This window comes from Anas platyrhynchos, chromosome 4 (genome assembly GCF_047663525.1).
Source record: "Anas platyrhynchos isolate ZD024472 breed Pekin duck chromosome 4, IASCAAS_PekinDuck_T2T, whole genome shotgun sequence".
In the NCBI taxonomy this organism is placed as follows: Eukaryota; Metazoa; Chordata; class Aves; order Anseriformes; family Anatidae; genus Anas; species Anas platyrhynchos.
Genome location: NC_092590.1, coordinates 40,096,218 through 40,119,698, shown reverse-complemented (window position 1 = coordinate 40,119,698; position 23,481 = coordinate 40,096,218). Strand labels below are relative to the sequence as shown.

The 23,481-nt window shown below is 46.6% G+C and overlaps 2 protein-coding genes across 2 annotated transcripts; both read right to left on the bottom strand.

Annotated features, from left to right (window-relative positions):
* Nucleotides 1-130: 130 nt before the first annotated feature.
* Nucleotides 131-4,492, bottom strand: LOC113843568 (uncharacterized). The gene is made up of 6 exons (XM_027456739.3): nucleotides 4,248-4,492; nucleotides 3,397-3,456; nucleotides 2,598-2,729; nucleotides 1,632-1,778; nucleotides 777-837; nucleotides 131-592 (listed from the first exon to the last, which is right to left on the bottom strand). Exons 1-6 carry the CDS (start codon nucleotides 4,431-4,433, stop codon nucleotides 489-491), a joined length of 690 nt encoding a protein of 229 aa, XP_027312540.2. The 5' UTR covers nucleotides 4,434-4,492; the 3' UTR covers nucleotides 131-488.
* Nucleotides 4,493-4,643: 151 nt separating this feature from the next.
* SETD7 (SET domain containing 7, histone lysine methyltransferase) lies at nucleotides 4,644-21,851 on the bottom strand. The gene is made up of 8 exons (XM_027456738.3): nucleotides 21,693-21,851; nucleotides 20,478-20,607; nucleotides 16,257-16,458; nucleotides 15,116-15,305; nucleotides 13,386-13,467; nucleotides 12,266-12,383; nucleotides 11,822-11,979; nucleotides 4,644-10,863 (listed from the first exon to the last, which is right to left on the bottom strand). Exons 1-8 carry the CDS (start codon nucleotides 21,730-21,732, stop codon nucleotides 10,683-10,685), a joined length of 1,101 nt encoding a protein of 366 aa, XP_027312539.1. The 5' UTR covers nucleotides 21,733-21,851; the 3' UTR covers nucleotides 4,644-10,682.
* Between the last annotated feature and the right edge of the window lie 1,630 nt (nucleotides 21,852-23,481).

Below are 23,481 nucleotides of genomic sequence, written 5' to 3'. Positions count from 1 at the left end.
TTACGTGCCCCAGCCTCCCAAGAGAAAGGAAAAGTATGCAGAAGCTGAATAATGAACTGGATCCGTCATGACAGATAATTCAAGGGGGGAGGAAGAGAAGATAAGGGTGGGGGGAACACTCCAAAACCAGTTTCTTTAAAAATTAATAGTATTTAATATTTGAATGCATCAGGCTAGCACTGCTAGACAAATTGCATGATGAATTCTAGAGGAATAAAACATGAATTAAGTACAAAAGCTGGAGGAAAAAAGCTCATGCTTTCCAGAGACAATGAGGTATTTTAACTATGTAAAGTCTGAACATCCAAAAATATCTGTAGTCATTTGCACTGGGATCTTTGCTGACCACTGGGCAGTCAATAGTTCTTTCTGTGGGTGCTTTTTAAAAGGCCCAGGGAAAGTGCACAGCCGTCTTGAGGATGAAGAACTTCTCACATCCATCTTGCTACACATTTAGACTAGTAGCTTGAAAATGTTCTATCACTTTTTCAAGTCATTCTGATGTATGGTGGAGGTTTGGATGTGTCTTCCTCTGTGTCAACGTCCTGGACTGGAAACCGATCTGGGAAATTGAAAATTCTGTCTCCCGGACCTGTGTGGGTAAGGAAAGAAGAAATCATTAAACCTGCTATTGACTCTTGCACAAAATCCTGAGTTCTTTTGGCTCAGAGTACTTTGGTTATCAGGATGTTGGCTTGTGATGTAAAGCTTATTCAGCATGTTCCTTCCATACCCCTGGTGAACATCCAAAAACACGGATGGGAAGAGTTACTCACTTTGTACAGCGCAAACCATCTCCAGAGCCTGATTCTGGTCCTCATTAGGTTGCAACCATTCCTACGAATGAAATAATACCATTAAAAAAGACATTTTGTGAGCTTGTTCAAGAAGATAAACCTGAACACATTTAAAATGCCTATGTAGTTCACTCCTTTCAACAAGTTTTAGCTTGAAAGTTTAAAGCAGCCTTGCCTTACACACTTGCAAACACTTGGCTGCCTTGCAAATAAGATGTACCAATGAAGTTCTTATCAAGTAAGATGGCCAGATATTTGTGCTTTAATACAGCATCAGAATTATTCTAGTACAGAAGCAGCTGGTATTCACTGAGCTCACTTGGCAGAGAAGCAGCGTGTGCATCATGAGTTGAGGCAGATTTCACAAAGGTTGACAGTAAAACGGGGTTCCCTACAGATACGTGCACACTACGCTTCATACACGGTACTTGGGACATTCTTACTACTGAATTTGTAGTTCTAGGGATGAGGCATCTTGGTTTGTGAGTACCAGCAAGTCTTTGAAATGCTGTACCATGGAGCAATCGTTGGTTTACAGGGGAGAGCAGGAACTCAAAGGCAATGGCACCACAGTAGCTTCATCACCAATGTTTTAGAAAATGAAGATAACTTATGCTAGGTCTGACACAACACTATAAATAAGAAGGTGGAAGTAAAAGGAAAAAATAGAAATCTGTAAAATCCCTCTAACATCCCCTTCATTTCATAGAATTAGCACTGGATGACTGGGGTAAAGCCAAAATAGGGTTTGTAGAACAACGCATCTCCTCAGTTTCTTCCCCTACCACCCACATTCAGTGCAAATGAATCGGTGCTCCCAGACTCCTCACTCACCATTCCAGTTACGCTATCATAGCACGCGCAGCACGGAAGACTTCGGCATCCCAAGTAAGCAATAATCGTCACGACGACAGTACTGCAGATCGATGCAACGAGCATCGTGATGCTAGCACCCTTGACAACTTTGCTAAGTACGAACTTCTGCAAGCAAAAAAAGGAAATGTTCAAGCCACGTTCAAAAAGTGAACCAAAAATACCCTAATTACTGCAAGAGTGCTATGATTATATGTTAGGACATTGATTTAAAGTCAGTGTTATTTAAAGCTTTTCTTCCTGTGCGCTGAAGAGCAAGCCAAGTGTGAGCCCCGAATGGGAAAAGAGCAAGCAGTAAGGTAAGGGTTCTTACTAAGTTTAAGACATCATGCAAACGCATTGGGTTTGGAAATAGCTGTGCTCTGGCTTTAACAATGAGTAGAAATCCAAGGAACGGCTGCTCCTCCTCTTCACACTAAATAGGAAATACATCTTGCTACATTGCACCTCACCAGCCTGTTTGACTTTGTCCTGCAATAAAGTAGTGAACACTTTCATCTACCTCGGAGGTATTCATACACACAGGAAGTCATGGTTTGCATAAGATTTGAGGTATAAAAGGGCTAACTCATTCCTTTTCCATTTACTCGTGGGATATTCTTGAAACAACACCTGGATTTAATCAGCTGATGTGTAATTGCTGTAACTTTATCACCTGAAAGGCAGGCTGGAAGGGACTCAGGAGCCTAGCAAGCGCTGCCTCAGGGCAGGCCAGGGATACGTTCACCGACTGTCCCTTTCCACGATGGGTACCGTGATTCTTTTCCTAGAACAAGCCCAGCCTGTTGGGTGCAGCCCCTGCAGTTAACCTGGCTTCACCACTTCCAGGCTCATACCTGGACGGCACATGGTGGGAAGCGATACGAGCATGCGTGGTGGCAGGCTGGCCTGTCCTGCTCCACAGCGATGGGCACAGGCGGTACTTACCGTGCGGATAACGTGGGCTGGGTGGGAGCTTAGGTCCTCCTCTTCCCCATAGCCCAGCGTCAGGGAGCCATAAGCTATCACAATGAGGATGGCAACACAAGAGATTATAGACGCAGCTATCAGCACGTTCACCTGTATAAGGAAATTAAAGGAGAGTAAGAAGGCAGGAAGGAATTTAAACTATCCTCTAGAAAATTAAATTCATTACTGCAAACAAAAGGTATTAATTAATGAGTGACAGGTACCAGCCTTTGACCTCCCATAACACAAAGTATCCAGTAGCAACAGGCAGGTGGAAGCCACAGGCAGTGCGATAAATGTTTCCATGATACTGAACTGCTGAGATACAACTGAGCCCAAATCTGGCCCACAGGTGCAAGCTGGGCTGAAATACTTTGTTCTTAGGGTCCTCTTACTAAGAAACAATATCCCCCTTTTGGGCTTACAGGGACAGAGGAACTATCTAGGAAATGCAAGTCACTTAACTCGCTTCCTATCTTGGTGTACACAGCCCTTAATACCAGGAAGCAGTACCAGGATGGCTGGCTTTTCCAAAGCCACCATTTCTACAGGTGTTTGTCTATGAAAGCCATAGCTCATGTTATGCATTAGAAAGTGAAGTAACACTGAAGCCTCATTTTGCTTAACAATGTTGCCTTTTCTATGAAGACAACTCACAGCAATAAAGCTCTCCATCTTGCAGAAGAACCAGCTAGTTCTTTTCCTACCTAAAGAGCTTTCAATTGCCCCCGACCACGTTTTGCCCCTGCCCCCCTCCCCACAAAGCCCCAAAGCTTACGAGAATGGGGTTCTTTCTCTGAGAGGAAAACAAAGCCAGGACGCCCGGGACTCCCATGACCTGCAGACCAGAAAAGGAGTTGGTAACTGGACGACACGTATCAGATTCTGAAGATAAAGTGCCACAGAACAGATGGAAGGCCCTCGTTTTCAAGGCTGGGACCAGAGGAGCTGTCAGATCACAAACAGAAAGAAGGAAGAGAGTTGCTGATCTACTGCGTTTAACCTCTGAGGCATCTGCTGGAGGCTAGGAGCAGCGGCAGGATGCTGGGCTGCATGAGACGTGTCTTACACACCAGCTGCACCCACGGCAGCAATCCTGGGAGCGGCCTCACATAACAGAGCTGAGCCCGTGCTGCCTTCCCAAGCCATCACGCAGCTTGCAGAGGGACGAAAGTTTTCGCTGGAGGAAGGCCGGCAGGCTCAGGATGGGAGTGTGTGCTTCGGTAGCACTGCCTTGGGGTGGCGGATCACCGGGATGTAAGGAGTTGGGGTGCAGGACCCCAGTGGGTGCAGGACCCCAGTGCCCCGCTGTGGGACACGGAGCAGCACCAGGAGATGGAGGAGACCTCAGTGCTGAGCACGCGCTCCCCTCCTAACCTTCATCGGCCTCTGCGGTCACTGGGCTTCTGCAGGAAGGCCTGGCCATTGCCACGACGCCCCATTTTCTGCACTACCTGGTAGAAACCGGTGTCACCGAGCCCCTGGAGCGGGGCGGCAGGAGGAGGAAGCTGGCGCTACCTGGGCTCGGAGCAGGAAGCCAGGAGCCACAGCAGCGGCCCCGGCCTGCCCCACCCCAGGCAGCAGCGGGGGAAAAGAGCAGCTGAAGGAAGGGAAGGGGCGCAGCCTCACCATGCCGGCCCACACCGGGGCTCTGGTCCTGCCCAGCGCGGACTCGGTCCTGAAGACGCCGTCCACGAAGCCGCTGACGACGCAGAGGGCGCTGAGCGCCAGCTGCAGCAGCCCCAGCGGCACCATGGGGCGCTGCCAGAACACCAGGTACCGGTACCGATCCCCGGAGCGCCGGCACCGAGACATGGCCCCCCCCGGGACCGGCCGGGCCGGGGCACGCAGCGCCCGCACGGCCCCGGCACCGCAGCTCCGCCCCGGGACACGGCCCCGCGGGGAGGCGGGGGACGGGGACGGGGCGAGGCCGGGCTCGGAGCCGCCCCCGAGCCCTGAGGTAACCCGGGAGGAGAGGAGAAACCCCCAGAGAAAGCCCCAGAGAAAGAGGCAGGGAGGCGGCCGTTCTCTTGAATAGTTTAATATCTGCATTGCCTTCGTAGCGCAATTAAAGCGATCTTTAAAATTCACTTATTACAAATGTTTGTCAAGTCTATTTTGTTTATTTTTTTTTTTCCCCAGAAACTTTTTTGTTTTGTTTTGTTTTTTTCTTGCTTCCTTGCACATACACCCAAACACACTATAAAAACCTCATTCATAACATCAAAGGAAGGGCAATCACCATTCATGTAAACATCTTTCTTAGAGTTATCCATTTTTGAAAAGTCATGAATAAACCTCCAGATGTTCAGTAAGGCTCATAGTTCGAGTACAAATGTCATAAAACACCTATCAAGTACTGTATACAAGTTAAATACTCCGGGGTTAACTGCTAACGCGTGGATAAGCTCACCCCAAGGATTATTCTGTAGCACTTAGTTCCTCAGAACAGAGACACCCACGAAGTATGGGCTAAAGAGTATTAAAACAGCAGAAGGCCCAGCAGAAACTGTTGAGTAACACACAAGTTTAGTCTGGATCTTAGCTCAGGAGTGAAGTTGGGTACAGTTACAGTAGGAAAAGGAGGAGGAAACCGCGGGAAGGAGGGATGGGTCCGCCCGTACGACACCACCGAGGGCCAAGCTGGGAGGTATGTCCTGAAGATGTGACTGGCCTTGCTATTGCAATGATTTATGACAGCCGTGGGTAACGCTGCATAAATACCTTCCCAAATAGCAGAAACGACCATTTGCAATTATAATTTGCAATAGTTTGTTGCATCTCCCCTTTAAAAAAAACTACTTATTGGTAACCAATTACACTTGCATCTTACAAAAAGACATCCTTTTAAATTTGGTTTAGATCTTAGTGGATTTTTTTTTTTAAATATTCATTCTACCATGAAAATATTTCATACAAACATCATTTTACATACAAATATGTTAAAACTTGTGAAGAGGGTCTTCCCACACTCATGATTTTATGGCTTGAACATTTAATTGCTTTGAACTTTTGTATATATAATTCTCCTGGAAACAAACAGAAAAACAGTAGTTACAGTAGAACTGGCAGAGAGAGAGGGCAGGAGCTTCAATTGCCTGAAGACAGAAGAGCGCCAAGAGGAGGGTCCATTCAACAGATAGTGACCTTAGTGTTCAAAACCTTTGATCTGGGGCAAGTAAACATGCACTCAATCTTGCACCTTTTTAGAAAAAAAAAAAGAAAAAAAAAGAAAATTCTTTATAAGACTGCTTAGAAACTCTTCTTCCAAAAATATAGTTCCCGTGTTTCCAGTACACAAAGCAAAAAGAACAAGTTCTCCCAGGGGGGCACAGGTGAGCACGAAGCCCACGTAGATCCACAGGTGAAGCTGCTCCCACGCCTGCGCTCCTCACCCAAATACTCTCAGCATATGACAACGTGATGTAAGCGAGGAGGCGGCGTATAATGCAGCATCCCAGCATGTAAGGAGACACTTCAGCAACATTGTTTTCAAAGCAATTTTTTTTTTTTTTTTAAGTGCTTGGAGGTGAGTTCCTCAGACACCTACAGCTTCAGAAATTCTGTTGTGTGAGAGGAAATCAAAGCAGCAGATAACCAGCTCTGTACAACTCATTACCTCGTCACAACTGAAGCATTTTCCAAAGTACTGTCGATTCAAATAAAAGGATAAAAATCAGAGAGGCCTCTGGGACAGAAACGATGCTGTACAGTTCCTGGCACAACCGAAGTGGTGAGCCCTGCTTTCCACTGCAGGACAGGTGCGACGGGGACAACCCACCTGCAGCCAGGCCCCGCGGTGGCTTAGAGCCAGGGGAAGGAAACAGACAAGTGAGGATCTGCACCACTTCTCGGTTTCTTGTACCAGCCATTGGCTGCTCTGCTCCTTGAGCACCTAGCAGAGGGCGAGAAATCCTGACGGGTGCTCTCGCTTCCACGCCAGCCAAGAATTACAACAGCCCTGAGAAAGAAACTACAGCCACTGCTGGCTGTGTGCAACACTAAGAGCTCCGCGTCTGAAAAGGCTCAGCTAAAGAGTCGGCTATCGAGTCGCTCCCGAAACAAGCAGCCTTGCAAGGGCACACAACAGGCCTCCCAAGTGGCCAAAACCTGTGCGAGCCACCCATTGCCATGCTTGAGCTGCATGTAGACAAAAGCAAGGGCCATCCAACAGGTGTTGTCTCAACTGCAGGAAAAGTCAAAGAGCTACCTGAGCTATCACTCTGACAGCTGAAGCTCCACATAACCACGGACTTCTTTGACTCTTCCATCAGTCAGGACTTCATTTCTGTAGGATAAGGTGGCTTTTTTTTTTTTATTAGTAGCAAAAAAAGTTGAAAAAAACTTTCAGATTTGTGAAGGAAAATTAGGTGTTTTTGTAGATCCCAGAGAGTCACATTATAGCAGCAGACTCGGCATGAGATCCCCTTCTCTATGCCTAAGCCCTTTTCCCTCTTACCCAGAGGCATGACCCAGCAGCAGGTAGCTCTCAGCTGTAACTTCCCATGCTCTCATCTCCAAAATTAACTGCTTCTAAAACTAGGCTTCTCTATTCCTGGTGAGAAAACACAGTGCTGCCATAGCAGGGAGATCGATTTAAGCTTTCTTTTCAGAGAGACAGTCAACAGCCTCTAACACAGGCTGATACGGGCTCCTTCTCAAAAAGGTGCTCCACTAACAACCCTGCCATTACACTGAAGCCATCTGCAGTCCTGCAGGCCAAGGGTGGAAGTTGGGAACTGACATGTACCTGAAAAAAGCAGCAACTTCAAGTTCTCTCATGTCTTCCCCAAAAGGGTACAGGAAAGACCCAGCTGGCCACCCAGGTTCAGCTGACAGGTATCAGCTCTTCTTCCAATTCCTGTTCCAAGAGGAAAGGCCCTGGGCCAGCCCCAGTGAAGCAGAGCTGCTTCACTTACTGCATTTTCACTGTCAGCAGCATTCAGCAAGCTCAAAAAGATCGCTTTGCAAAATGACAATTTTGTCTGCTCCAAATTAAGATCCAAGTTTTGGGGTGGGTCTCACGTTACTACTGATAAGTAGTTTTGCTAAGCTGGTCTCGCTGCCTAGAGAACCCCAGAAGCCGAGCTGCAGAACACACTGACCAAGTTAAGGCATTACTCGGAGTTACGTAGTTAACCTGTGTTTAAACCTGTGGCTGCCAACGCACACCTCCCAAAAACCTCTGAAGGACCCGCTGAGCTCTGAGCCCTTTCACTGTCCTGTGGTAAAAACCATCCCAACTGTCTCCGCTCTAACAGACCACAAAGAGAAACAAAACACAGAAGAATTAAAAGGCTTGGTCCTGAATCAAGCCTAAGCAGCTTCATAACCACAACTTTTATAGGTTGGTCACTGAAGAAGGGGTCTATAGGAGGACCAGAAGATTTTAACAGAGCAGAGAGAAAAAGGACAGTAGAGCTAACACGGACAAAAGCTGCTGCAAACTAGCAGGCTACAAATGCAAGAGCATCTGCCTGACTGCAGCCAAATTAGTGGCTTTTGAGAACACACCGAGGACACCTGAGTGCCTTGATTCTAGGAATTCCCTATTTTAGAATGCAATCACCGAACTCGATGTGCAAAGAGCACCCCGTCTTCTACTTCTCTCTAAAATCACACAATATGAAGGCAGACAAATCTATTAAAATTAGCGAGTCTACGTGAAGAGGAGAAGAGAGGAATCAGAGCCCGATCAGGAACAAAGCCAGAGGAGCTTGAGGGATCGGAACATTTTAAGCACAGCTCTCCAGCTGGCACGAAGAGGTGAGCAGCCCGGAGTGGGTTGTTGAGAAGGAAAGCAGGTTAATGTGGAAGGAGTTACTGCCCAACCAGCTGCATTCAGCCACGCATCTTCCCTCTCCTCTTCCTCGCACTTAAACACGAGCCTAACTTTTTAGATGTCACGGCTGTGGAAGAATAATCCACGAGACACACACAACAGCTTCCTGCCAGAGACATGCCTTTCTGCAAATGGCTGAAACAGCTATGACCTAAAATAATAACCTGTGGGCAGGCAGAGAAAGAGCAAAACACACACATTTCCTTCTGGGGTTGATTTGCTGAAGCTGTGCTGACAATTGGCTTTTGCCAAGTCTCCCTCACCTGGAGGCCCAGTCCTGTCTCCCTGCACGCTCAGCTGAGTCCTCGAGACATCACCTCTGCCAGCCACCTGCCTTGGACCAGAAGTGGAGCTGTGGCACAAGTCTCCAGCACAAGAAGGGCTGTGTCGCAGCGCACTCTCAGATCACTGCTGGAAGAGAGTCAAAGAGCCCCGAGCCTAGCTGAACCCCAGCACACGTACAGAGTTGCTTTTGTGAGAGCTTAAACAGTAAAGTGCTGAAAAAGCTTTGTGAGCAGTCAGAGGAACTAAGCAGAGCCCCACGCCCAGGAGGGCTGCATGTACAATTCCTAGCTTTGTACACCTGCCAAAGCAAAGACCCTCGGGCTGCACAAAGCAGCAGCCTCCTCCTTCCACCTCCAGGTACCACATCCAGCTCCCCTGACAGCCAGGCACCTCCAGCCATTCAAGCAACCAAGCTAGTGTGTTGCAATAGAAAGGTAGGTCTAATCTCCAAATTGTTTATGTTACATATATACAAACAGTTTTAACTACAAACATTTAAAGAAAGTGTTGCAAATGCATCTGAGTTGTTCCTAAGCTGCTAAACCCAAAAGAGAGGGTCGTAGACCCAAAGGGGCTCCAGTATCCAGACTGAAACGATACATTATCTCTCTCTTCTACAGCATTAGGCAAGACCAGTACAGTATCCAGAAAAATGAACAACTCTCCTATCCCTGAAAAACCCCAGAACACAACCCTGCAGATGAATATTCACAAGCCCCCACTGTTGGCTGTAACAAAGCTATGGATTGACTGCTGTTTCTAAATACGAGCAGTGAGTGATGTTTTTACATTCATTGTTTGTCTTCCAAAAACAATCTTCTCTTTTATTTAAATCTTATTTTGACATCTCGTACTGTATTAATTCACTGTGTCTTAAGCTAGTACTGCTAAAAGACTGCTACGAGGCTATATTCTTTGTCAGCTGAACACACAGAAAAGATACAGCGCTCCGTAACCCAGTACTGCAGCCTGCCCTCGAATACACGCACTTCCTCTAGGAGCACCCACATGAGACACAAGCGTCTCACTGCTAAAATTTCTACCTCAACAACTGGTGAAATACGTACACCAACTCGTGGACACTAATGCAGTTCAAGTGTCTGCCTTCCAGAACACCTACTTCTGAAAGTCCTTCAACAAGTAAATCTGTTTTCTCCCTTCGGAAAGTCTTCATGCAAAGAACAGCTTCATTTGCGTGTCATAATCATAAATTAAATAAAATAAGCCAGCCATAAAGGCTAGATAAATATTAGGTTTGGACATGTTGCTATACTATTTAGAGAGCCACAGAGACCAACACACAGCACTCTCACATACACACACAAGCCTTTCCACTAGTTAGAAAGGATTTTCTCCTGCAAAAGAGGATTTGTAGAAAGAACAACGTTCAGACAAGAGGAAAGGGGAGTTAAAACCCAGCCTCCTATATGCTAATAAACTGCTCTATTGCAAGATTCAGATCAAAGGTTTAAAAAGGCAAAATTATGCTACTATTAGAGAATATCAAAATATTACTGTTATCATCACAAGTGGCATATATGCAAAATGCAGTTGCACAATAATGCCTAGGCAGATAGAGAGCAACACTAAGTCTGCCGACTAAAAGTGAACGATATACCCATTTTAGTTTTCTGTCTAGTCTTTTGGCATCTTTGCATATGGTGCAAAAGCAGAAGCTACCAAAGAATATCACGTCTTGTATAGAATATTAAATAATTTCTCCAGATAAGACTGGTGCAACGCTAGCTAATTTTAAATCTGCTATGAGTAACACAGTCAAACCTAGTTAGTATGCAAGAAACTTATCTCTTAACACAGAATGCAAAGTTATGATGCAACAGCATGAACAATCCCTGGTTGTCCAGTTTTCAGTAGAAAGGTAGTGCATAGATCCGAGTTTCTATTTGAGTTTGCTGAGCTGAGGAGGAGCTCCCGCTTCACTTTTGCTGGGCAGCCTGGAAAGCTTTCAGTTCCAGCTGGTACCACTCGGGTGCTTCTGGCCCGTTCTGTCCCACGGGGTTGTGATCGTATCCGTAAGCCACCGTGAGCTCCTCGTCCTTCTCCACAGCCCTGATGGTACGGATACACTTGATTGGCCCAAAACGAGGGTGAACAAACCTAGACAGGGAACAAACACTTTTGCTAGGCTCAGCGGTCAATTCACAGACTCGGTTAGCCCCTTTCACAAATGTCACTCACAGCTGAGTGTAATGTCATGTACTCTGATGTCAGATGAGCAGATTTCTTCAAGTCAACCTTAAAAAGGCTTCAGTAATGAGGACACATATTTATCAGAACAGCTTTACATAGCTGTATTGCTTGAAGCTTTCCAAAAGTCCTACAACACTGCTCGCTTGGAATAAATTAAAAGTTGATCACTGCCACATGCCTTGGGCTTGCAGTGATAAATAGCTGGATAACTAGAGAATGCTATAGATTATGTGAGACCAGAGAGCAGGGAAAAATTGCTCATCTTAATTTTCCCAGTACAGGTTAGCTGCCAGTCATAATACACCTCTGTGAATCTTCTCCCAGGGCCCAACAGTAAAGGAAACCAACTTATTTAATAAAGGAAAACTGTTTTCTAATTAGGTACGCACCGGTCTGTCCATTCATACATTGGTATGAAAATATTTACATCCTTGAGTATTTGCATATATGAGAAGTTTCCTAGTGCCCTGCACCAACTCTAAAGCAGCAAGATGCTTATTTTTCATGTTTTGGACAAGACAGCAACATCTGATGGTGTTGCTTCTGCAACAGGCTTCTGCAGTTCAGCAAATATGGTTCAGAGTCTGACTAGGACTTAGAGAGCAGTGCTTGTGCATGTCAGAACCAACAGGCAGCTCTTGAAATTCATCACAAAGGTAGTACAGTTGCAAACTTGAATCTACCCCATGGGGTTAGTTTGAAAAGACAACATGCATCCACAGTGCCAACTCAGCAGGAGAGCATGAACTTGAGCATGGGGACCCACTACTCCCAGCCCCACAGCTGCCCTGAAGCACCCTACAAACCCAGACTGCAGGCTGCAGCACAGCCTTGCGGCCTTGCTTCAGAACAGATGACTACTTACGGGTCATAGATGCAGTTCGGAGTGAAAGAATGGTTGGCCTTATGCCCCAGCGAGGCACAGTACTTGGCGGCGTGGTTGTAGGGCTCTGGCACGTCTATCACTGTCTCGTCGTCCAGGGATATTGTGTTTCCATTGAGGGCCCAGTCTCTGCTGTCTACCTAGTTTGCAAGGCAAAAATCCAGTGTGTGTGGGGAGGGGTCAACTTGGCCAGCAGTTTGAAAGCAAATGTGTTCAAATATAAGCAACTAAAGCTTTTCCTGTGTATAAGGGTGGGCATTTTTGGTGGTGATTTTTTTTTAAAGTAAACAAAGATCAACATTCATTTTCTTTCAATTAAATTCCATCCTATTAAAACTTAAGGGTAGGAAGGGGAGTGGGTGTAAAATCCTACAATAAGATTTCTGAAGGAGCAATGAAAATTCAGACTGATTTTCTTTCCTTTACCTCCTGGTGTGTAATTCGCACTCCGTTGTAAAAGGACATAACTGTACTAGCTTCTGCTGCTATTTTCGAAAATAATCCTTCTCCAGCACTGGAAATGAGAGAGACATCAACATACACCCTAAAAGGGAAAAACAACATGAATTAGTGACTGTGTAAAGGTTTCATTTTCAAGAAGCAACATCACAACGCTAATGGCATAAAGGCTAAGAACTCAATATAATAAGAAAACTAATAATTCATAACCTCCGAATGCAATCCCTTCACCTTCCTCTCTTGCAGACACTCTCTATTTTGGCAACCCCGGAGGTTCTGACTACGCCGAGGTTGCTGGTGTGCACATGCACAGATCAGTATTCTACTGAGGAAGAGTTTTCAAGGTGGAATCCCTGTATCTTCAAGTACCTGAACCAAGCAAATGCCCGCATTTTGCTGATCACTTGTTTAGATACTTTGGAGCACCAGAAAAAGACTACAGCTGAGAGTCCTACACAGCAAGGCCTCTGAAGCTTAGGTAAAAAGTAAATTATGCAATATACTGTGTGCTAGCCGCAGAAGAAGTAAAGGAGTGTCACCAACTGACTGGCATGAGACAATCTGCTGAGGAACATATCCTGTGAGGAATATGAGCTGTAACATTACAGGAGTGTTAGAAGAACCTCTCCAGCTTGATGATTTACTCTTGGTGCTTTGCTGCATCTAGAGGGAGGGCAGCAAACTTTGCAACGCGTGCAGTGAGACCCACTGAGCGCAGCACACAGCAACCTGAAGCTAGTTATGGATCTAGGGTGTCAACAGTGCACTTGATTGTTCAGAATGTCACAGATGTGGGCTGTTAGTGGAGTCCAAGTACTGTACCGAACATGCGTTTGAAATGCTAAAGAGATCCTGCTTTAACCTGTTAAAACACACAGCTGCATTCTACCCACTGGAGTGCAACTTTATTGTGTAAATCAAAGAAATTCAAGTCACATTTACTGATGTATAATAATGGATTCCACATAAAACCTTAAACAATTTTTATTTTAAATGAGGAAAAGGCTTGTAAAATCAGGGCCTAAATATGCTACAGCAAAGAAGTATTGACAGCATCAAAAGTGGGCAGAAGAAAAAAAATGCCTACCTCTCTGACTCATACGGATCAGGAAGAAGTGCATTTGTAGAAATGCAGGATGAAGTAGATTTGTCAAAACTGTACACCGGGCCTAGAAAGAGAAATCAAAATAAATAAACTAATGGGCAACCTTAAATGCAATCAAGGCATTAAAAAATTAAGTTTTAATGTCTGCAAGAAATGTCATGCTTCAAAAAAAAGGGTATTATATAGAACTGCACTTACAAAAGGACTTCTGCGAGATTACATTTCTTGATTACCTGTCTCCCCTCAACATGCCAGAGTAGCAGTATATTAATCACAACAAGAGGATGCATCGTCTTTAAACTACCAAGTTTTAAAGGTCAGGACAGTCTTCCAAAACTGACCCTTCCCAGAGTCTTTCATTAAAACGTAAAAGAAAATTTAAAAAGGATATACTAAATAAATAACACATTAAGTCTAAAAAATGCTGGACTATTTCATATATGAAATGTTTTCTAGCTCAAAACCAGAATAGACTTCAGCCAGAAGATAATGTTCAGTAATCACAAAGTACATTTGCTACAGTCATTTATTTCCTGCCATTAATAAGCAACTCAGTGGTACAGCTCTAATTATACCCTTACATCTCTCTCCAATCAACTATTGTGCCAGAGGACTATCTGGGAGATAGGTTAAGATGCAGGTGGAAATAAGGAGAAAAACAACCCAGAATACTAAGGATTGATAAAAGACCATTGTCCACAGCATCCAAGTTCTAAAAACAGATCTGCTGGCTGAAGGCAGCTTCACACAGAGTGCAACTGAATCCTATTTACAAAGCACAACTGTGCCTTCTCAATTTGTTTTTAGGTTAAAATTTGATTTGCTGTCACATCTGAGAGGTTGCGATAAGAAAATAAAAGGTCACAGGCATTCCCTCACTTGCCATCCTCTTTCACTGGGTTTTATTTCATACTGAGGGAGACGATCCTTGGTGGCAGCACAGTCAGTATTACAGCACGGTTCTTGTTTACATTCACAGCCCTGTCCACAGCTCAGCCCTCTCACCCCCAAAACACCACTTATGCATCAGAGCAACAAAACCACCCCAGAACTACAGCCCCAACTCGCCACTGCCCCGCAGAGGGAGCACGGCGTGGGCACAGGCATCACCCTGACCCTAACCTTTTCGTAGCCTCTTTGTGTCAGCAGGACCAGGCAGGCTGAAGGGTGCTGGTGAGTCAGGTTGTTATACAACTACTGAATCTAGTTCACTAATGCCAGTCCCCGCGTCCTTTCAGCACAATAACACAGAGAGCAAAACATCCACAGCAGCGACGCTGCTTGCACTAGCTTGACAGAGCTACAACCAGACCACAACCCCCGTTCTCCACTCCCAATTATTTCACTAACGAGACAAAGCTGGCAGCTGTGCCAGCATTAACACCCTTACGCAGGTTTTCACGCTGACCCAGATGGCAACGGTGAGCGCGACAAGTAGGACTGTGCCCCTCAGCCTGCCAGAGAAGGGTTACGAAATGCAATTCAGCAGCACCACCACATGGGTCACTTCCCATTTGTTTGCAGAGCAAACAAATCTCTCCCCACGCTCGTGCTCTTCTGTCCAACTTTATAGTTTAGAAAGAGGGCTTCTCACTAACACGCCTACTCTCTCATCACAGCCAGCGCTGGTTAATACTATATAGACCAAGCCATCTGCAGTAAATGGCTCCAATACAAGGAAGAACATAAGTTTGTGTGTTAGCTGGACTTACTGCCTGGTACTACTTCAAATTGAGGTTTCCCATCCTCTACAGATGTCAGAGTTGCCAGTTTTGCTTCTATCATTTCCCCATCTATGAACCTTCCAGAATACGCAGTCTTTCCATCAGGATAGACGTAGGCTATTTTCTCTCCGGTCATCTCTCCTTCTTCATTCACCTCTCCCACAAGGCTGCCTCCATCCTGAAAGCATGGACAAAAAAGAAAAGGCAGAGTATTGAGTTATTTTTCCTGACTTTTTAAAGAAGCAACCTCAATGACAGTAAGTTCAGACGTGAGTTTGTGACAAGGAGTAAGAAAGAGTGACATGAAGAAACTGGATAAAGCCTAATTCCAGTCAGGATAAAACCAATGCAGGAAATTAACTGGCTTTTCCACATAGTGTGACACAGCCAAAACACAAGGTCTTTCCTTCTGTGTGACACAAGTCTTGAGCTTTGATTCACAAAAATTTGATGTGAATTGTTTGTGAATCAACGCCCAAGTTAATGCATACACAGAAAAAAAACAAACACCTATAAAGCCAGTAGTACCATTGTTGCCTTAAGTAGCATATCAAAAAATTCTCCAGGGTTTTCCAGAGGAATACCCAAGTTTTTAACCAAGAATCAGAAAGACCTAACCTTGGCTGGGTTCATGAACAGACTCCCCCCACTCAGAGGCACAATTCTCACACCAGTTCCACCTCATCTGTTGTGCCAAGGCAGACGCCACAAGACGCCCTGCAGAAGCAGACAAGGTCTCCTCTCCCTGCTAACCAGGAGCAATAGCTTGCATGGCTCCTGTGCTCTTTACCTGCAGTCAGCACTACAAAGTGGCAGGATCACTGTCCCGGCCTTCCTGAGGAGGTGCATGGAAATGCACTTCCAAGGGGCTGGGTTCCCAGGAACATGAAAATGATAAATGCACGTCACAGCCTTACCGTATCCTGCCTGCTGGACAAACATTCAACGCTCAAAAGGTTTGGCTGTGTCTCGGATTATCCAAAACCAGAATGCACAAATATTCCACCCGTATTTTTGTGTGCTAACCTTTGGATAGCTGGCTCTTGGTGGATATTTGTTTCAGCCGTGGAAAAAAGAGGGATGCATATGGGTACTGTTCTGCAATAAAAGAGCAGGAGGTCAGGCTTACCGGGTAATATATCCAACAAACTCCATGTCGAATGTTGTCCTTATACTGCCCTTTGAATATCAGTCTCCCGTCACTGTCATACTCCTGGGCTGGCCCATTCAGCTCCCCATCCACATACGTGCCATGAAGGACTACTCCGTCCTCGTAGGTGTAGATTCCCTGGCCTTGCAGGGCATCATCAACGTAGTACCCTTCCAGGGTGCTGGTAAAAAGAGAAAGAAAACAGCAGTGGAAGACTATTCCCCAATCCAAGAAGGAGGCATAACACAGCCCTGCGTCTGACGCTGTCCTTTCACCAGGGTGCAGTGTGTGTACACAGACCTCTTCACCTCAATTGCACTGCTGAGCTGCTGCTTTAACAGGCTGAGGTAGCAAATTAAAGCAACAAACAGACTGCTCGTGGTCAAAGAAATTATCGCTACGGAAAGCTGCCCTCACCTGAGGGTTCGCTGCCTCCTGTGTTTGGATCTTTGGTGACATCTCTGGTAAGATGAAATGGCTCTGCCACACAGGTGGACAGTAACAGAGCACAAACTGCAGCCTGCCACCGCTCCGAAGCTAGTTCCCTAGCAATATGCTTAGCAGCAGACTGTGCTGGGTTTGCTGAAAGCACTGTCATTTTTCCATGCACTTCTACTGAAGTGGAGCACAGCCTGTCAAACAGAACCAGTGCGGCACTTGATTTGAACAAAGACACACTGATTTCACTCTGGTTTTGTCTTGCAACCCCTTTAGAAGGGATGCCGTAATACTCTCACATTCTGCCTTGTTGCCCAGCTTCAAAAGGCTGTTGATGGAAACCACAAAGAATGAAAGCTTAACTGAGCACAGTCTCCTTTACAGGTACTTCTTTCTCAGGTTAGAGCCAGCATAAGGAAATACAAACTGCCTGGCTTTTACCCCAGCATGTTTAGCTAACAGCCAGCCGCAGCACACGCACTGTCATTGCATAATTCTGTTTCTGATGCAGGCATCTGTGGTATAAGCCCGAAGTTTGCCTGGGAGCACAAGACTCTACACGTCCTACAAAACATTGTTGAGGGCTGGGGAAGGAATGTTTTCTCAGAAGTAACTTCCTAGTTTCTAAAACCTCACTCTTTGTTTTCACAAAATTTTGGCAATCTGGTTGAGGTTTCCATGGGAACACACACGACAATAGAAGGACGTAAGTTACTCGTGTCAGACACTGTTTAGAAACAAGAGTTCAGGTTTGGTTTTATGCAGCTGCCTTCACAGCAACGCCGTTCCAGCCAGCTCCCTTCCCCACGCTGCACGCCGTGCCCCAGCAGACAACACAAACCAGACGCAGAGGGGACGGGGCAGGAAAGCTGCTTTACTTTTCAGTTGGATGAATTTCCTGATGCTGGTTGCTACAGATGCGTGCAGACAGCTCCTGCAGCAGAGCACGGGGAAGGAGCGGAGCAGATGAGAACCACCAGAAATCCGTGTGCTTATCTGGCTGCAAACGACACGGCTTTCTCCTCGGGTTTATCACAGGTCACCAGCTTTGAAATTCACCGTAGCTGGCAACACGCATGGAGTCCACATTTCAGATCATTCTTTAAAAGAAGTCACTCCCAGTTTCCATAATGAAATAAAACAACCTTCTTGTTAGCTTTAATCGCATTAGCTGAACTATTAAATTACAACGCTTCTTCAGAAATGCAAAGAAAATACTTCTTTTTTTTTTTTTTTTTGACTGTAACTCAGATCTCGCTGCCAGGCCTAGCGTGGATCTGGAATATCCACTACCTAGAGAGTAAACCTGTGATAAATGCTGGGGGGACACACAGTGCACTATGCTTCCAGGTACTGAGTTACATCAACAGGCCCTGACCCATTTACACACCCTTCCTCGTATATGGCAATATTGAAAACTTTCTTAAAAATAATACCCCTCTCTATTGCTATCCAGGAGCTGTTACTTTATGAGAGCTTCCAGTTAACAGAGAACAGCAGCTGCAGCTCAGTGCAAAGCACAACTCTCACACAGAGCTACTGTGCAAAGTGTTTGGTAAAGGGCTCTCCAGCAAGCATAAGCACCAGTGAAAGTTCACGTATGAGAACCAAAGGAGGGAGTGTGCCAGAGGTGAAACTTCTCTCTGAAACAATACGCTGGGTTTTGTTGCATTTTTGAAGGGGGAGAAAGAAAACAACTGATACTCTAGTCCAGGTTTTCATTCCTGTAAATAGTCAACAGGAGGAAAATCGCTACTCTGAAAAAAAGGGAGATGTTTTAACTGAGGCAAACAAGGTAAACAGGCAGCTGATGCTATTTCCCAACACTTGACAAATGAAAACAATTCTTGCCATTCCGGCGTCTGATAGGACTCAACCATCCCCAAACAACAGACCTACTGCAGTTAGCTCTCAGCCTTTACCGGCAGGCTCGTGAGCGAAATAACCCACAATGGAAACAGACCCAGGCAATGTGAAACCAACCAACTGACTGCACTGAGGCACACAATACCGCAGGGCAGAGATGTTTTGAGAAATTTTTGGAATTCAGTTCTCTTCGTAAGACTTCTTCACAAACACTCAGCCTTGCTCAAGGCACGGTTAATGGAAACAGCACGTCCTGCTTTGTGCCAAGTCATTCCTCCTTCAGCATACCTGAGCCATCCACTCCTGAGCGCACCTTACTCTCGCTATGTGGGCAGAGCTAGGTAAGGTGCAATGTTTTTACTAACAGCAGCGACTGCTTGGTTAAGGCTGCTTTAGCTAAATTAAAATAAACATAGGCCAGTTTATAAAAATATCCCATTTTCCAAAACCATATTACAGACTATTTTTGTGTATTTTCATTTTGTTAGTTCCTGAAGTCATACAGTAGCCAACTGTTCCATTTTTTTTTTTTAGGGGTTATGTAAATGAAAAAAAAAGGAAGAATTGGCAACGCTGAAGAGGTACAGAAAAGGCTCAGCACAGGCAGCAGCCCGAGTTTTCCCACAGAGCACTGCCTGTACCCTGGCTTACTTGGAGGAGCAGCTCTACAAACAAAATAGTGGGTCAGTTTCTCTAACTGTACAATCAGGGACTGCTCTGCTGAGATCATCAACAAGCACAGAAGCGTTATGTACATGTGTCCATAGAGACCTTGTCTGCCAACTTGAAAAAAAAAAAAAACACGCTGTTTTACAGAGGTCAGCTGCTGGGCAGTAATGATTTTCAGCTACTTGCACAAGATTTAATAAGCCCATTACCAACAACAGTGGGGATTTTTCTTCATCCAGGCTCGGAGGCCTGAGCAGTTCCTGCGTAACTGAATATAAATATTATCCTTCTCATGAAAAAAAACAACACTATCTCCTGTATGAAGCAACTGCAAAGGCAAATACAGACAAGGAGCTGACTCACTGAGCCAGCACAATACCTCCGCTCCTGCTCAGAAGTTCGCTGAGCAGGGGGAGAGCAGACCCGGCACGACTGTCAGTTTAACAGCTGCTATTCATAGTGCCACCGACAGCTGCAAAACCACGAAGAATCGTGTCATTTTATACATCTGCTGCTCCTTTGGAGGCAGTTCTGAGCAACTGCAGGGAGAAACGCTGCCAGTGGGGGAAGACACACAAGGTGTTCATAACGAAGACTTCAGAAAACACACGCACAGGCACGAACTAGCCCGATTTCACTGCCACTGTGAAGAGGCTGGAAATTATAGGGGCTTTTCTGGAGATAAATCAGGCCACAACCATGCAACATGCAAAGGATTAAGTAGAGTGGAGAAAACAGCAGTGTTTTACTTGGTCCCTTTAACCACTAAACAATTTCTAAGAGAGGCCCTACACCTATTTGTGGGCCTGGCAGGGCCACAAATCCTCTGTGCAGGGCTATGAGGCACACAAAGAAGCCCACTTGTACTTATGGACTTGAACTCTGCAGCCCAAGCAGCTGCCAGAATGTTTTCTCAATAGCTTTGAGCACATCCCAGTTCTTAAGGTCTCTAATTAGTTGACAACTTTACAGCACTCAGACCGCTCACAAGGCTGCTCTCTCCCACCAGGAAACAACTCTGGGCTTCGTGTTATGTACACAGCTCCAGGCCCACAAAGGCACCCCGTCAGCACTCTGCACACCGCAGCAGCAGAGGAAACTTTACAACTACAGCTTTTAATGAGAAAGCCTGTTTGGAAACCCAAGCATATGAGGAATATGGATTACTTTCAAAGCACGGTAAGCAGGAGGCAGGAAATAGAAGGAAATCAGAGAGTCGGTGTCTACCTTCCATCAAAAAAGAAGAACTTGCCACGGCCGTTCTTTTCTCCATGCACAAAGTTTCCCTCAAATCTGTCTGTCGATGAGTAGGTGACTGTACAGAATCCATGTGGCAGCCCATCGTCATCTAGATGCCCTGAAATAAAACCCAGACAAAGAACAAAGAAACACGTTAAACTTTACAGACATTTTCAATTCTGTTCTGACTGCATACATGCTTGAAATGTTGTAGCTCCCTAGGAGAAAACTGTAATCCTCATCAAACCACTTCTGTTAGGAAAAATGTTCAGAGATTTGGTACAGCCAACACTACACTTAAAAAATAAAAAGGGTTAGGATACAAGAAAGCAGATGAGAAACATGAGAGAGGAGAAGCAGTGGAAAAAATGGAAGTGTTTCTACATGAAATAAGGTTCGTACTACTGTAGCTTGTCTTAATCTATGGTTTCAAAAATACAGTAATTATCTGAAATGTGTTTTTCCTGCGAGAACGGAATAGACTTACACTTCAATCCACCGAGCAAGGCAAGCATTTATTTATTTATTTTTAAACAATAAATACACGTCTTTCAACAATGTGGGTGTGCCACCTCGTAGCTATATCCGCAGGAATTTAAAGAAATAAAGGCATGTAATCTTCGCAGAACTATGCACTCACATTATGTCAGTCAATTTGCTATTTCGTTTTGCAAACGCCGCTTTCCAAAGCCTTTCTGGTGTGTTCGGGCTATGTCCCTGGCCGTATCGGTTTTCCCCGTTACAGCTGTTGCACATGGGGACAGCAGACGGGTGACACGCTCAGACCCTCACCGGCACGGGTCTGTGTTTCGCAGAACACAAGCGTCCAGCTCGGATGAAGCCCGAGCAGAACGAAGCTCACCCTGCAGCTCCTGCTGCTCCTTCAGAGCCAAAGGAGAAGGCGAGCGGGGCGCTTTGAGGATCTCTGCTTTGCAATTTACCTGTGTGGAGCCCTCGGCTCTGGCTGCAGAACAGAGATGCTGAGGCTCAGCAGGCAGCAACCACAGCCCGGGCTGCCCCCGACCCCGGGCGGCGCCCCCAGCACCCCCCAGCCGGAGCAGGCGGGGGGCGATGCCGGTGCCGGTGCCGGTGCCGGAGCCGCCATGTGCCGGTTGCATAAGCCGCCTGATGTCATGCGGCACCCGCACCCCCCCCCGCGTCCCTCCCGGTCCCCTCCCGGTCCCCCCCCGGCCCCGCGGGCACCTTCCACGGTCTCCTCCAGCGTCTCCTCGTCGCTGTCCATGGCGGGGCGCGGGGCGCGGGGCGCAGGGCGCGGGGCGCGGGCGGGGCGCAGCCGCGGAAGCACGGCCCGGGGCGCGCCGCCGCCGCCCCGCCTCTCCCCGCGGGGGCGCGCACAGCGACGCCGCTGAGGGGGCGGGGAGAGCGCGGGGACGCGCGCGGCGGGGAGAGGGAGGAGAGGGGCTGAGGGCGGGGACAGGCAGGGGGAAAGGGAGCGGAGCGAACCCAGACCCGAAATAAACAAACCCGAACCGAACCCAAACAAACCCCAAACAACAGAACTAAGCCCTGACCAAACCCCAACCCGAACCGAAACCAGCCAAACTGAACCCAAACACAAACCAAACCCAAAACAAACCGAACCCAACCCAATCCAAACCCCAAATGAACTGAACCATACCCCAACCAACCCAACACCAAAACAAACCAAACCCAAACCAACCAAACCAAACCCTAACCAACGAAACCAAGCCCAAATCAGCCAAACCCAACTCCAAACTAAACAAGCCCAAACGAAACGAAACACAAAACAAATCCAACCCCAACCAATCAAACCCAAACCAAATCAAACCCAAATCCAAACCAATCAAACCCAAACGATCACAACCAAAACCCAAACCAGCCAAACCAAACCCAAACCCAAACTAAATCCAAACCAAACCCAAATCAACCCCAAACCAACCCAAACCCAAACCAAGTCCAAGTCTAACCCAAACCCAAACCAACCCAAACCCAACCCCAAACTAAATCCAAATCAAACCCAAACCCAAACCAACCCCAAACTAAATCCAAATCAAACCCAAACCCAAACCCAACCCAACTCCAAACAAAATCCAAATCAAACCCAAACCCAAACCAACTCAAACTAAATCCAAATCAAACCCAAACCCAGCCCAGCCCATCCAGCCTGACACCCTCGGGGCACTCAGTGTTGTGAAACGCCACCCAGGCCCCTCAGAGCGCCTCTCCCAGCACACACCCCCCAGGTCACCCCAAAGCCGGCCCTCCTGTGGGCCCACAGGACACCCAGTGCTGTGACACCCCTGGCCCACAGTGACACCGCTCTTTTCTCTCTGGTCCTTGACACGGAGAGATTTAGTTGCCAGAACATAAATGCTCCCAGGTTTGGGGTTTGCAGGATGGGTGACAACATCTGTAGGGTGTCAGTGTTCCCAAAGCTCCGGGCCCGGCCTGGAGCCTTCATGGCCGGGTGTGACGGTCGGGGACGACACCACGGCAGGAAAGCAGGACAGTGGCAGCTTGGTGAGGGCGAATAATTAGGTATGTCTGCAGAAAGAGGGTTTGGAAATCCTTAAACGGGAGATTAATGAGGTTAGCATTTGACCTAATTGACACGAGAACTTACAAACTATTAATCTCAAGAGCTTCGGAGAGGATTTGAGAAGTGCAGGAAGCTCGAGGAGCAGCGAGTGGCTTGCTTTTGCATCGCAGGTGGTTCACTTAAGGCAGCGATGGTCAGTTTTGCTGTTTAGGCGAGAGAATTAAAGCCAGGATACTTGAAACAATTCTGATCTTCACCCACCAAACAGGAAACCGAGGCAACTGATGTGCCTTAGCTCTTGGCACAGCCGGTGAGCAGAAAGAGGACGAGGCGGTGTGCCCGGTGCAGGAACAGGCGGGAGCCTTGTGTCTGGGAGGCAGCTGGTGTTCAGGGGTACAGCAGAAGCCAAGGAAAAGAGCCCTGCTGCCAGCTACCTGCACAAACAGCACGGTAGTGTACTTAGGGTCTGCA

Excerpts from the sequence above, each read along its gene's own strand:
- LOC113843568 (XM_027456739.3), bottom strand. The coding sequence starts at position 4,433 with ATGTCTCGGTGCCGGCGCTCCGGGGATCGGTACCGGTACCTGGTGTTC. Across the intron at positions 3,457-4,247 it reads CCCCGGTGTGGGCCGGCATG|GTCATGGGAGTCCCGGGCGT; the intron begins GTGAGGCTGCGC and ends TCTGGTCTGCAG. Across the intron at positions 593-776 it reads GATGGTTTGCGCTGTACAAA|GTCCGGGAGACAGAATTTTC; the intron begins GTGAGTAACTCT and ends TTACCCACACAG.
- SETD7 (XM_027456738.3), bottom strand. The coding sequence starts at position 21,732 with ATGGACAGCGACGAGGAGACGCTGGAGGAGACCGTGGAAG. Across the intron at positions 20,608-21,692 it reads GCTGGAGGAGACCGTGGAAG|GGCATCTAGATGACGATGGG; the intron begins GTGCCCGCGGGG and ends GTTTTATTTCAG. Across the intron at positions 16,459-20,477 it reads TTCTTCTTTTTTGATGGAAG|CACCCTGGAAGGGTACTACG; the intron begins GTAGACACCGAC and ends TCTTTTTACCAG.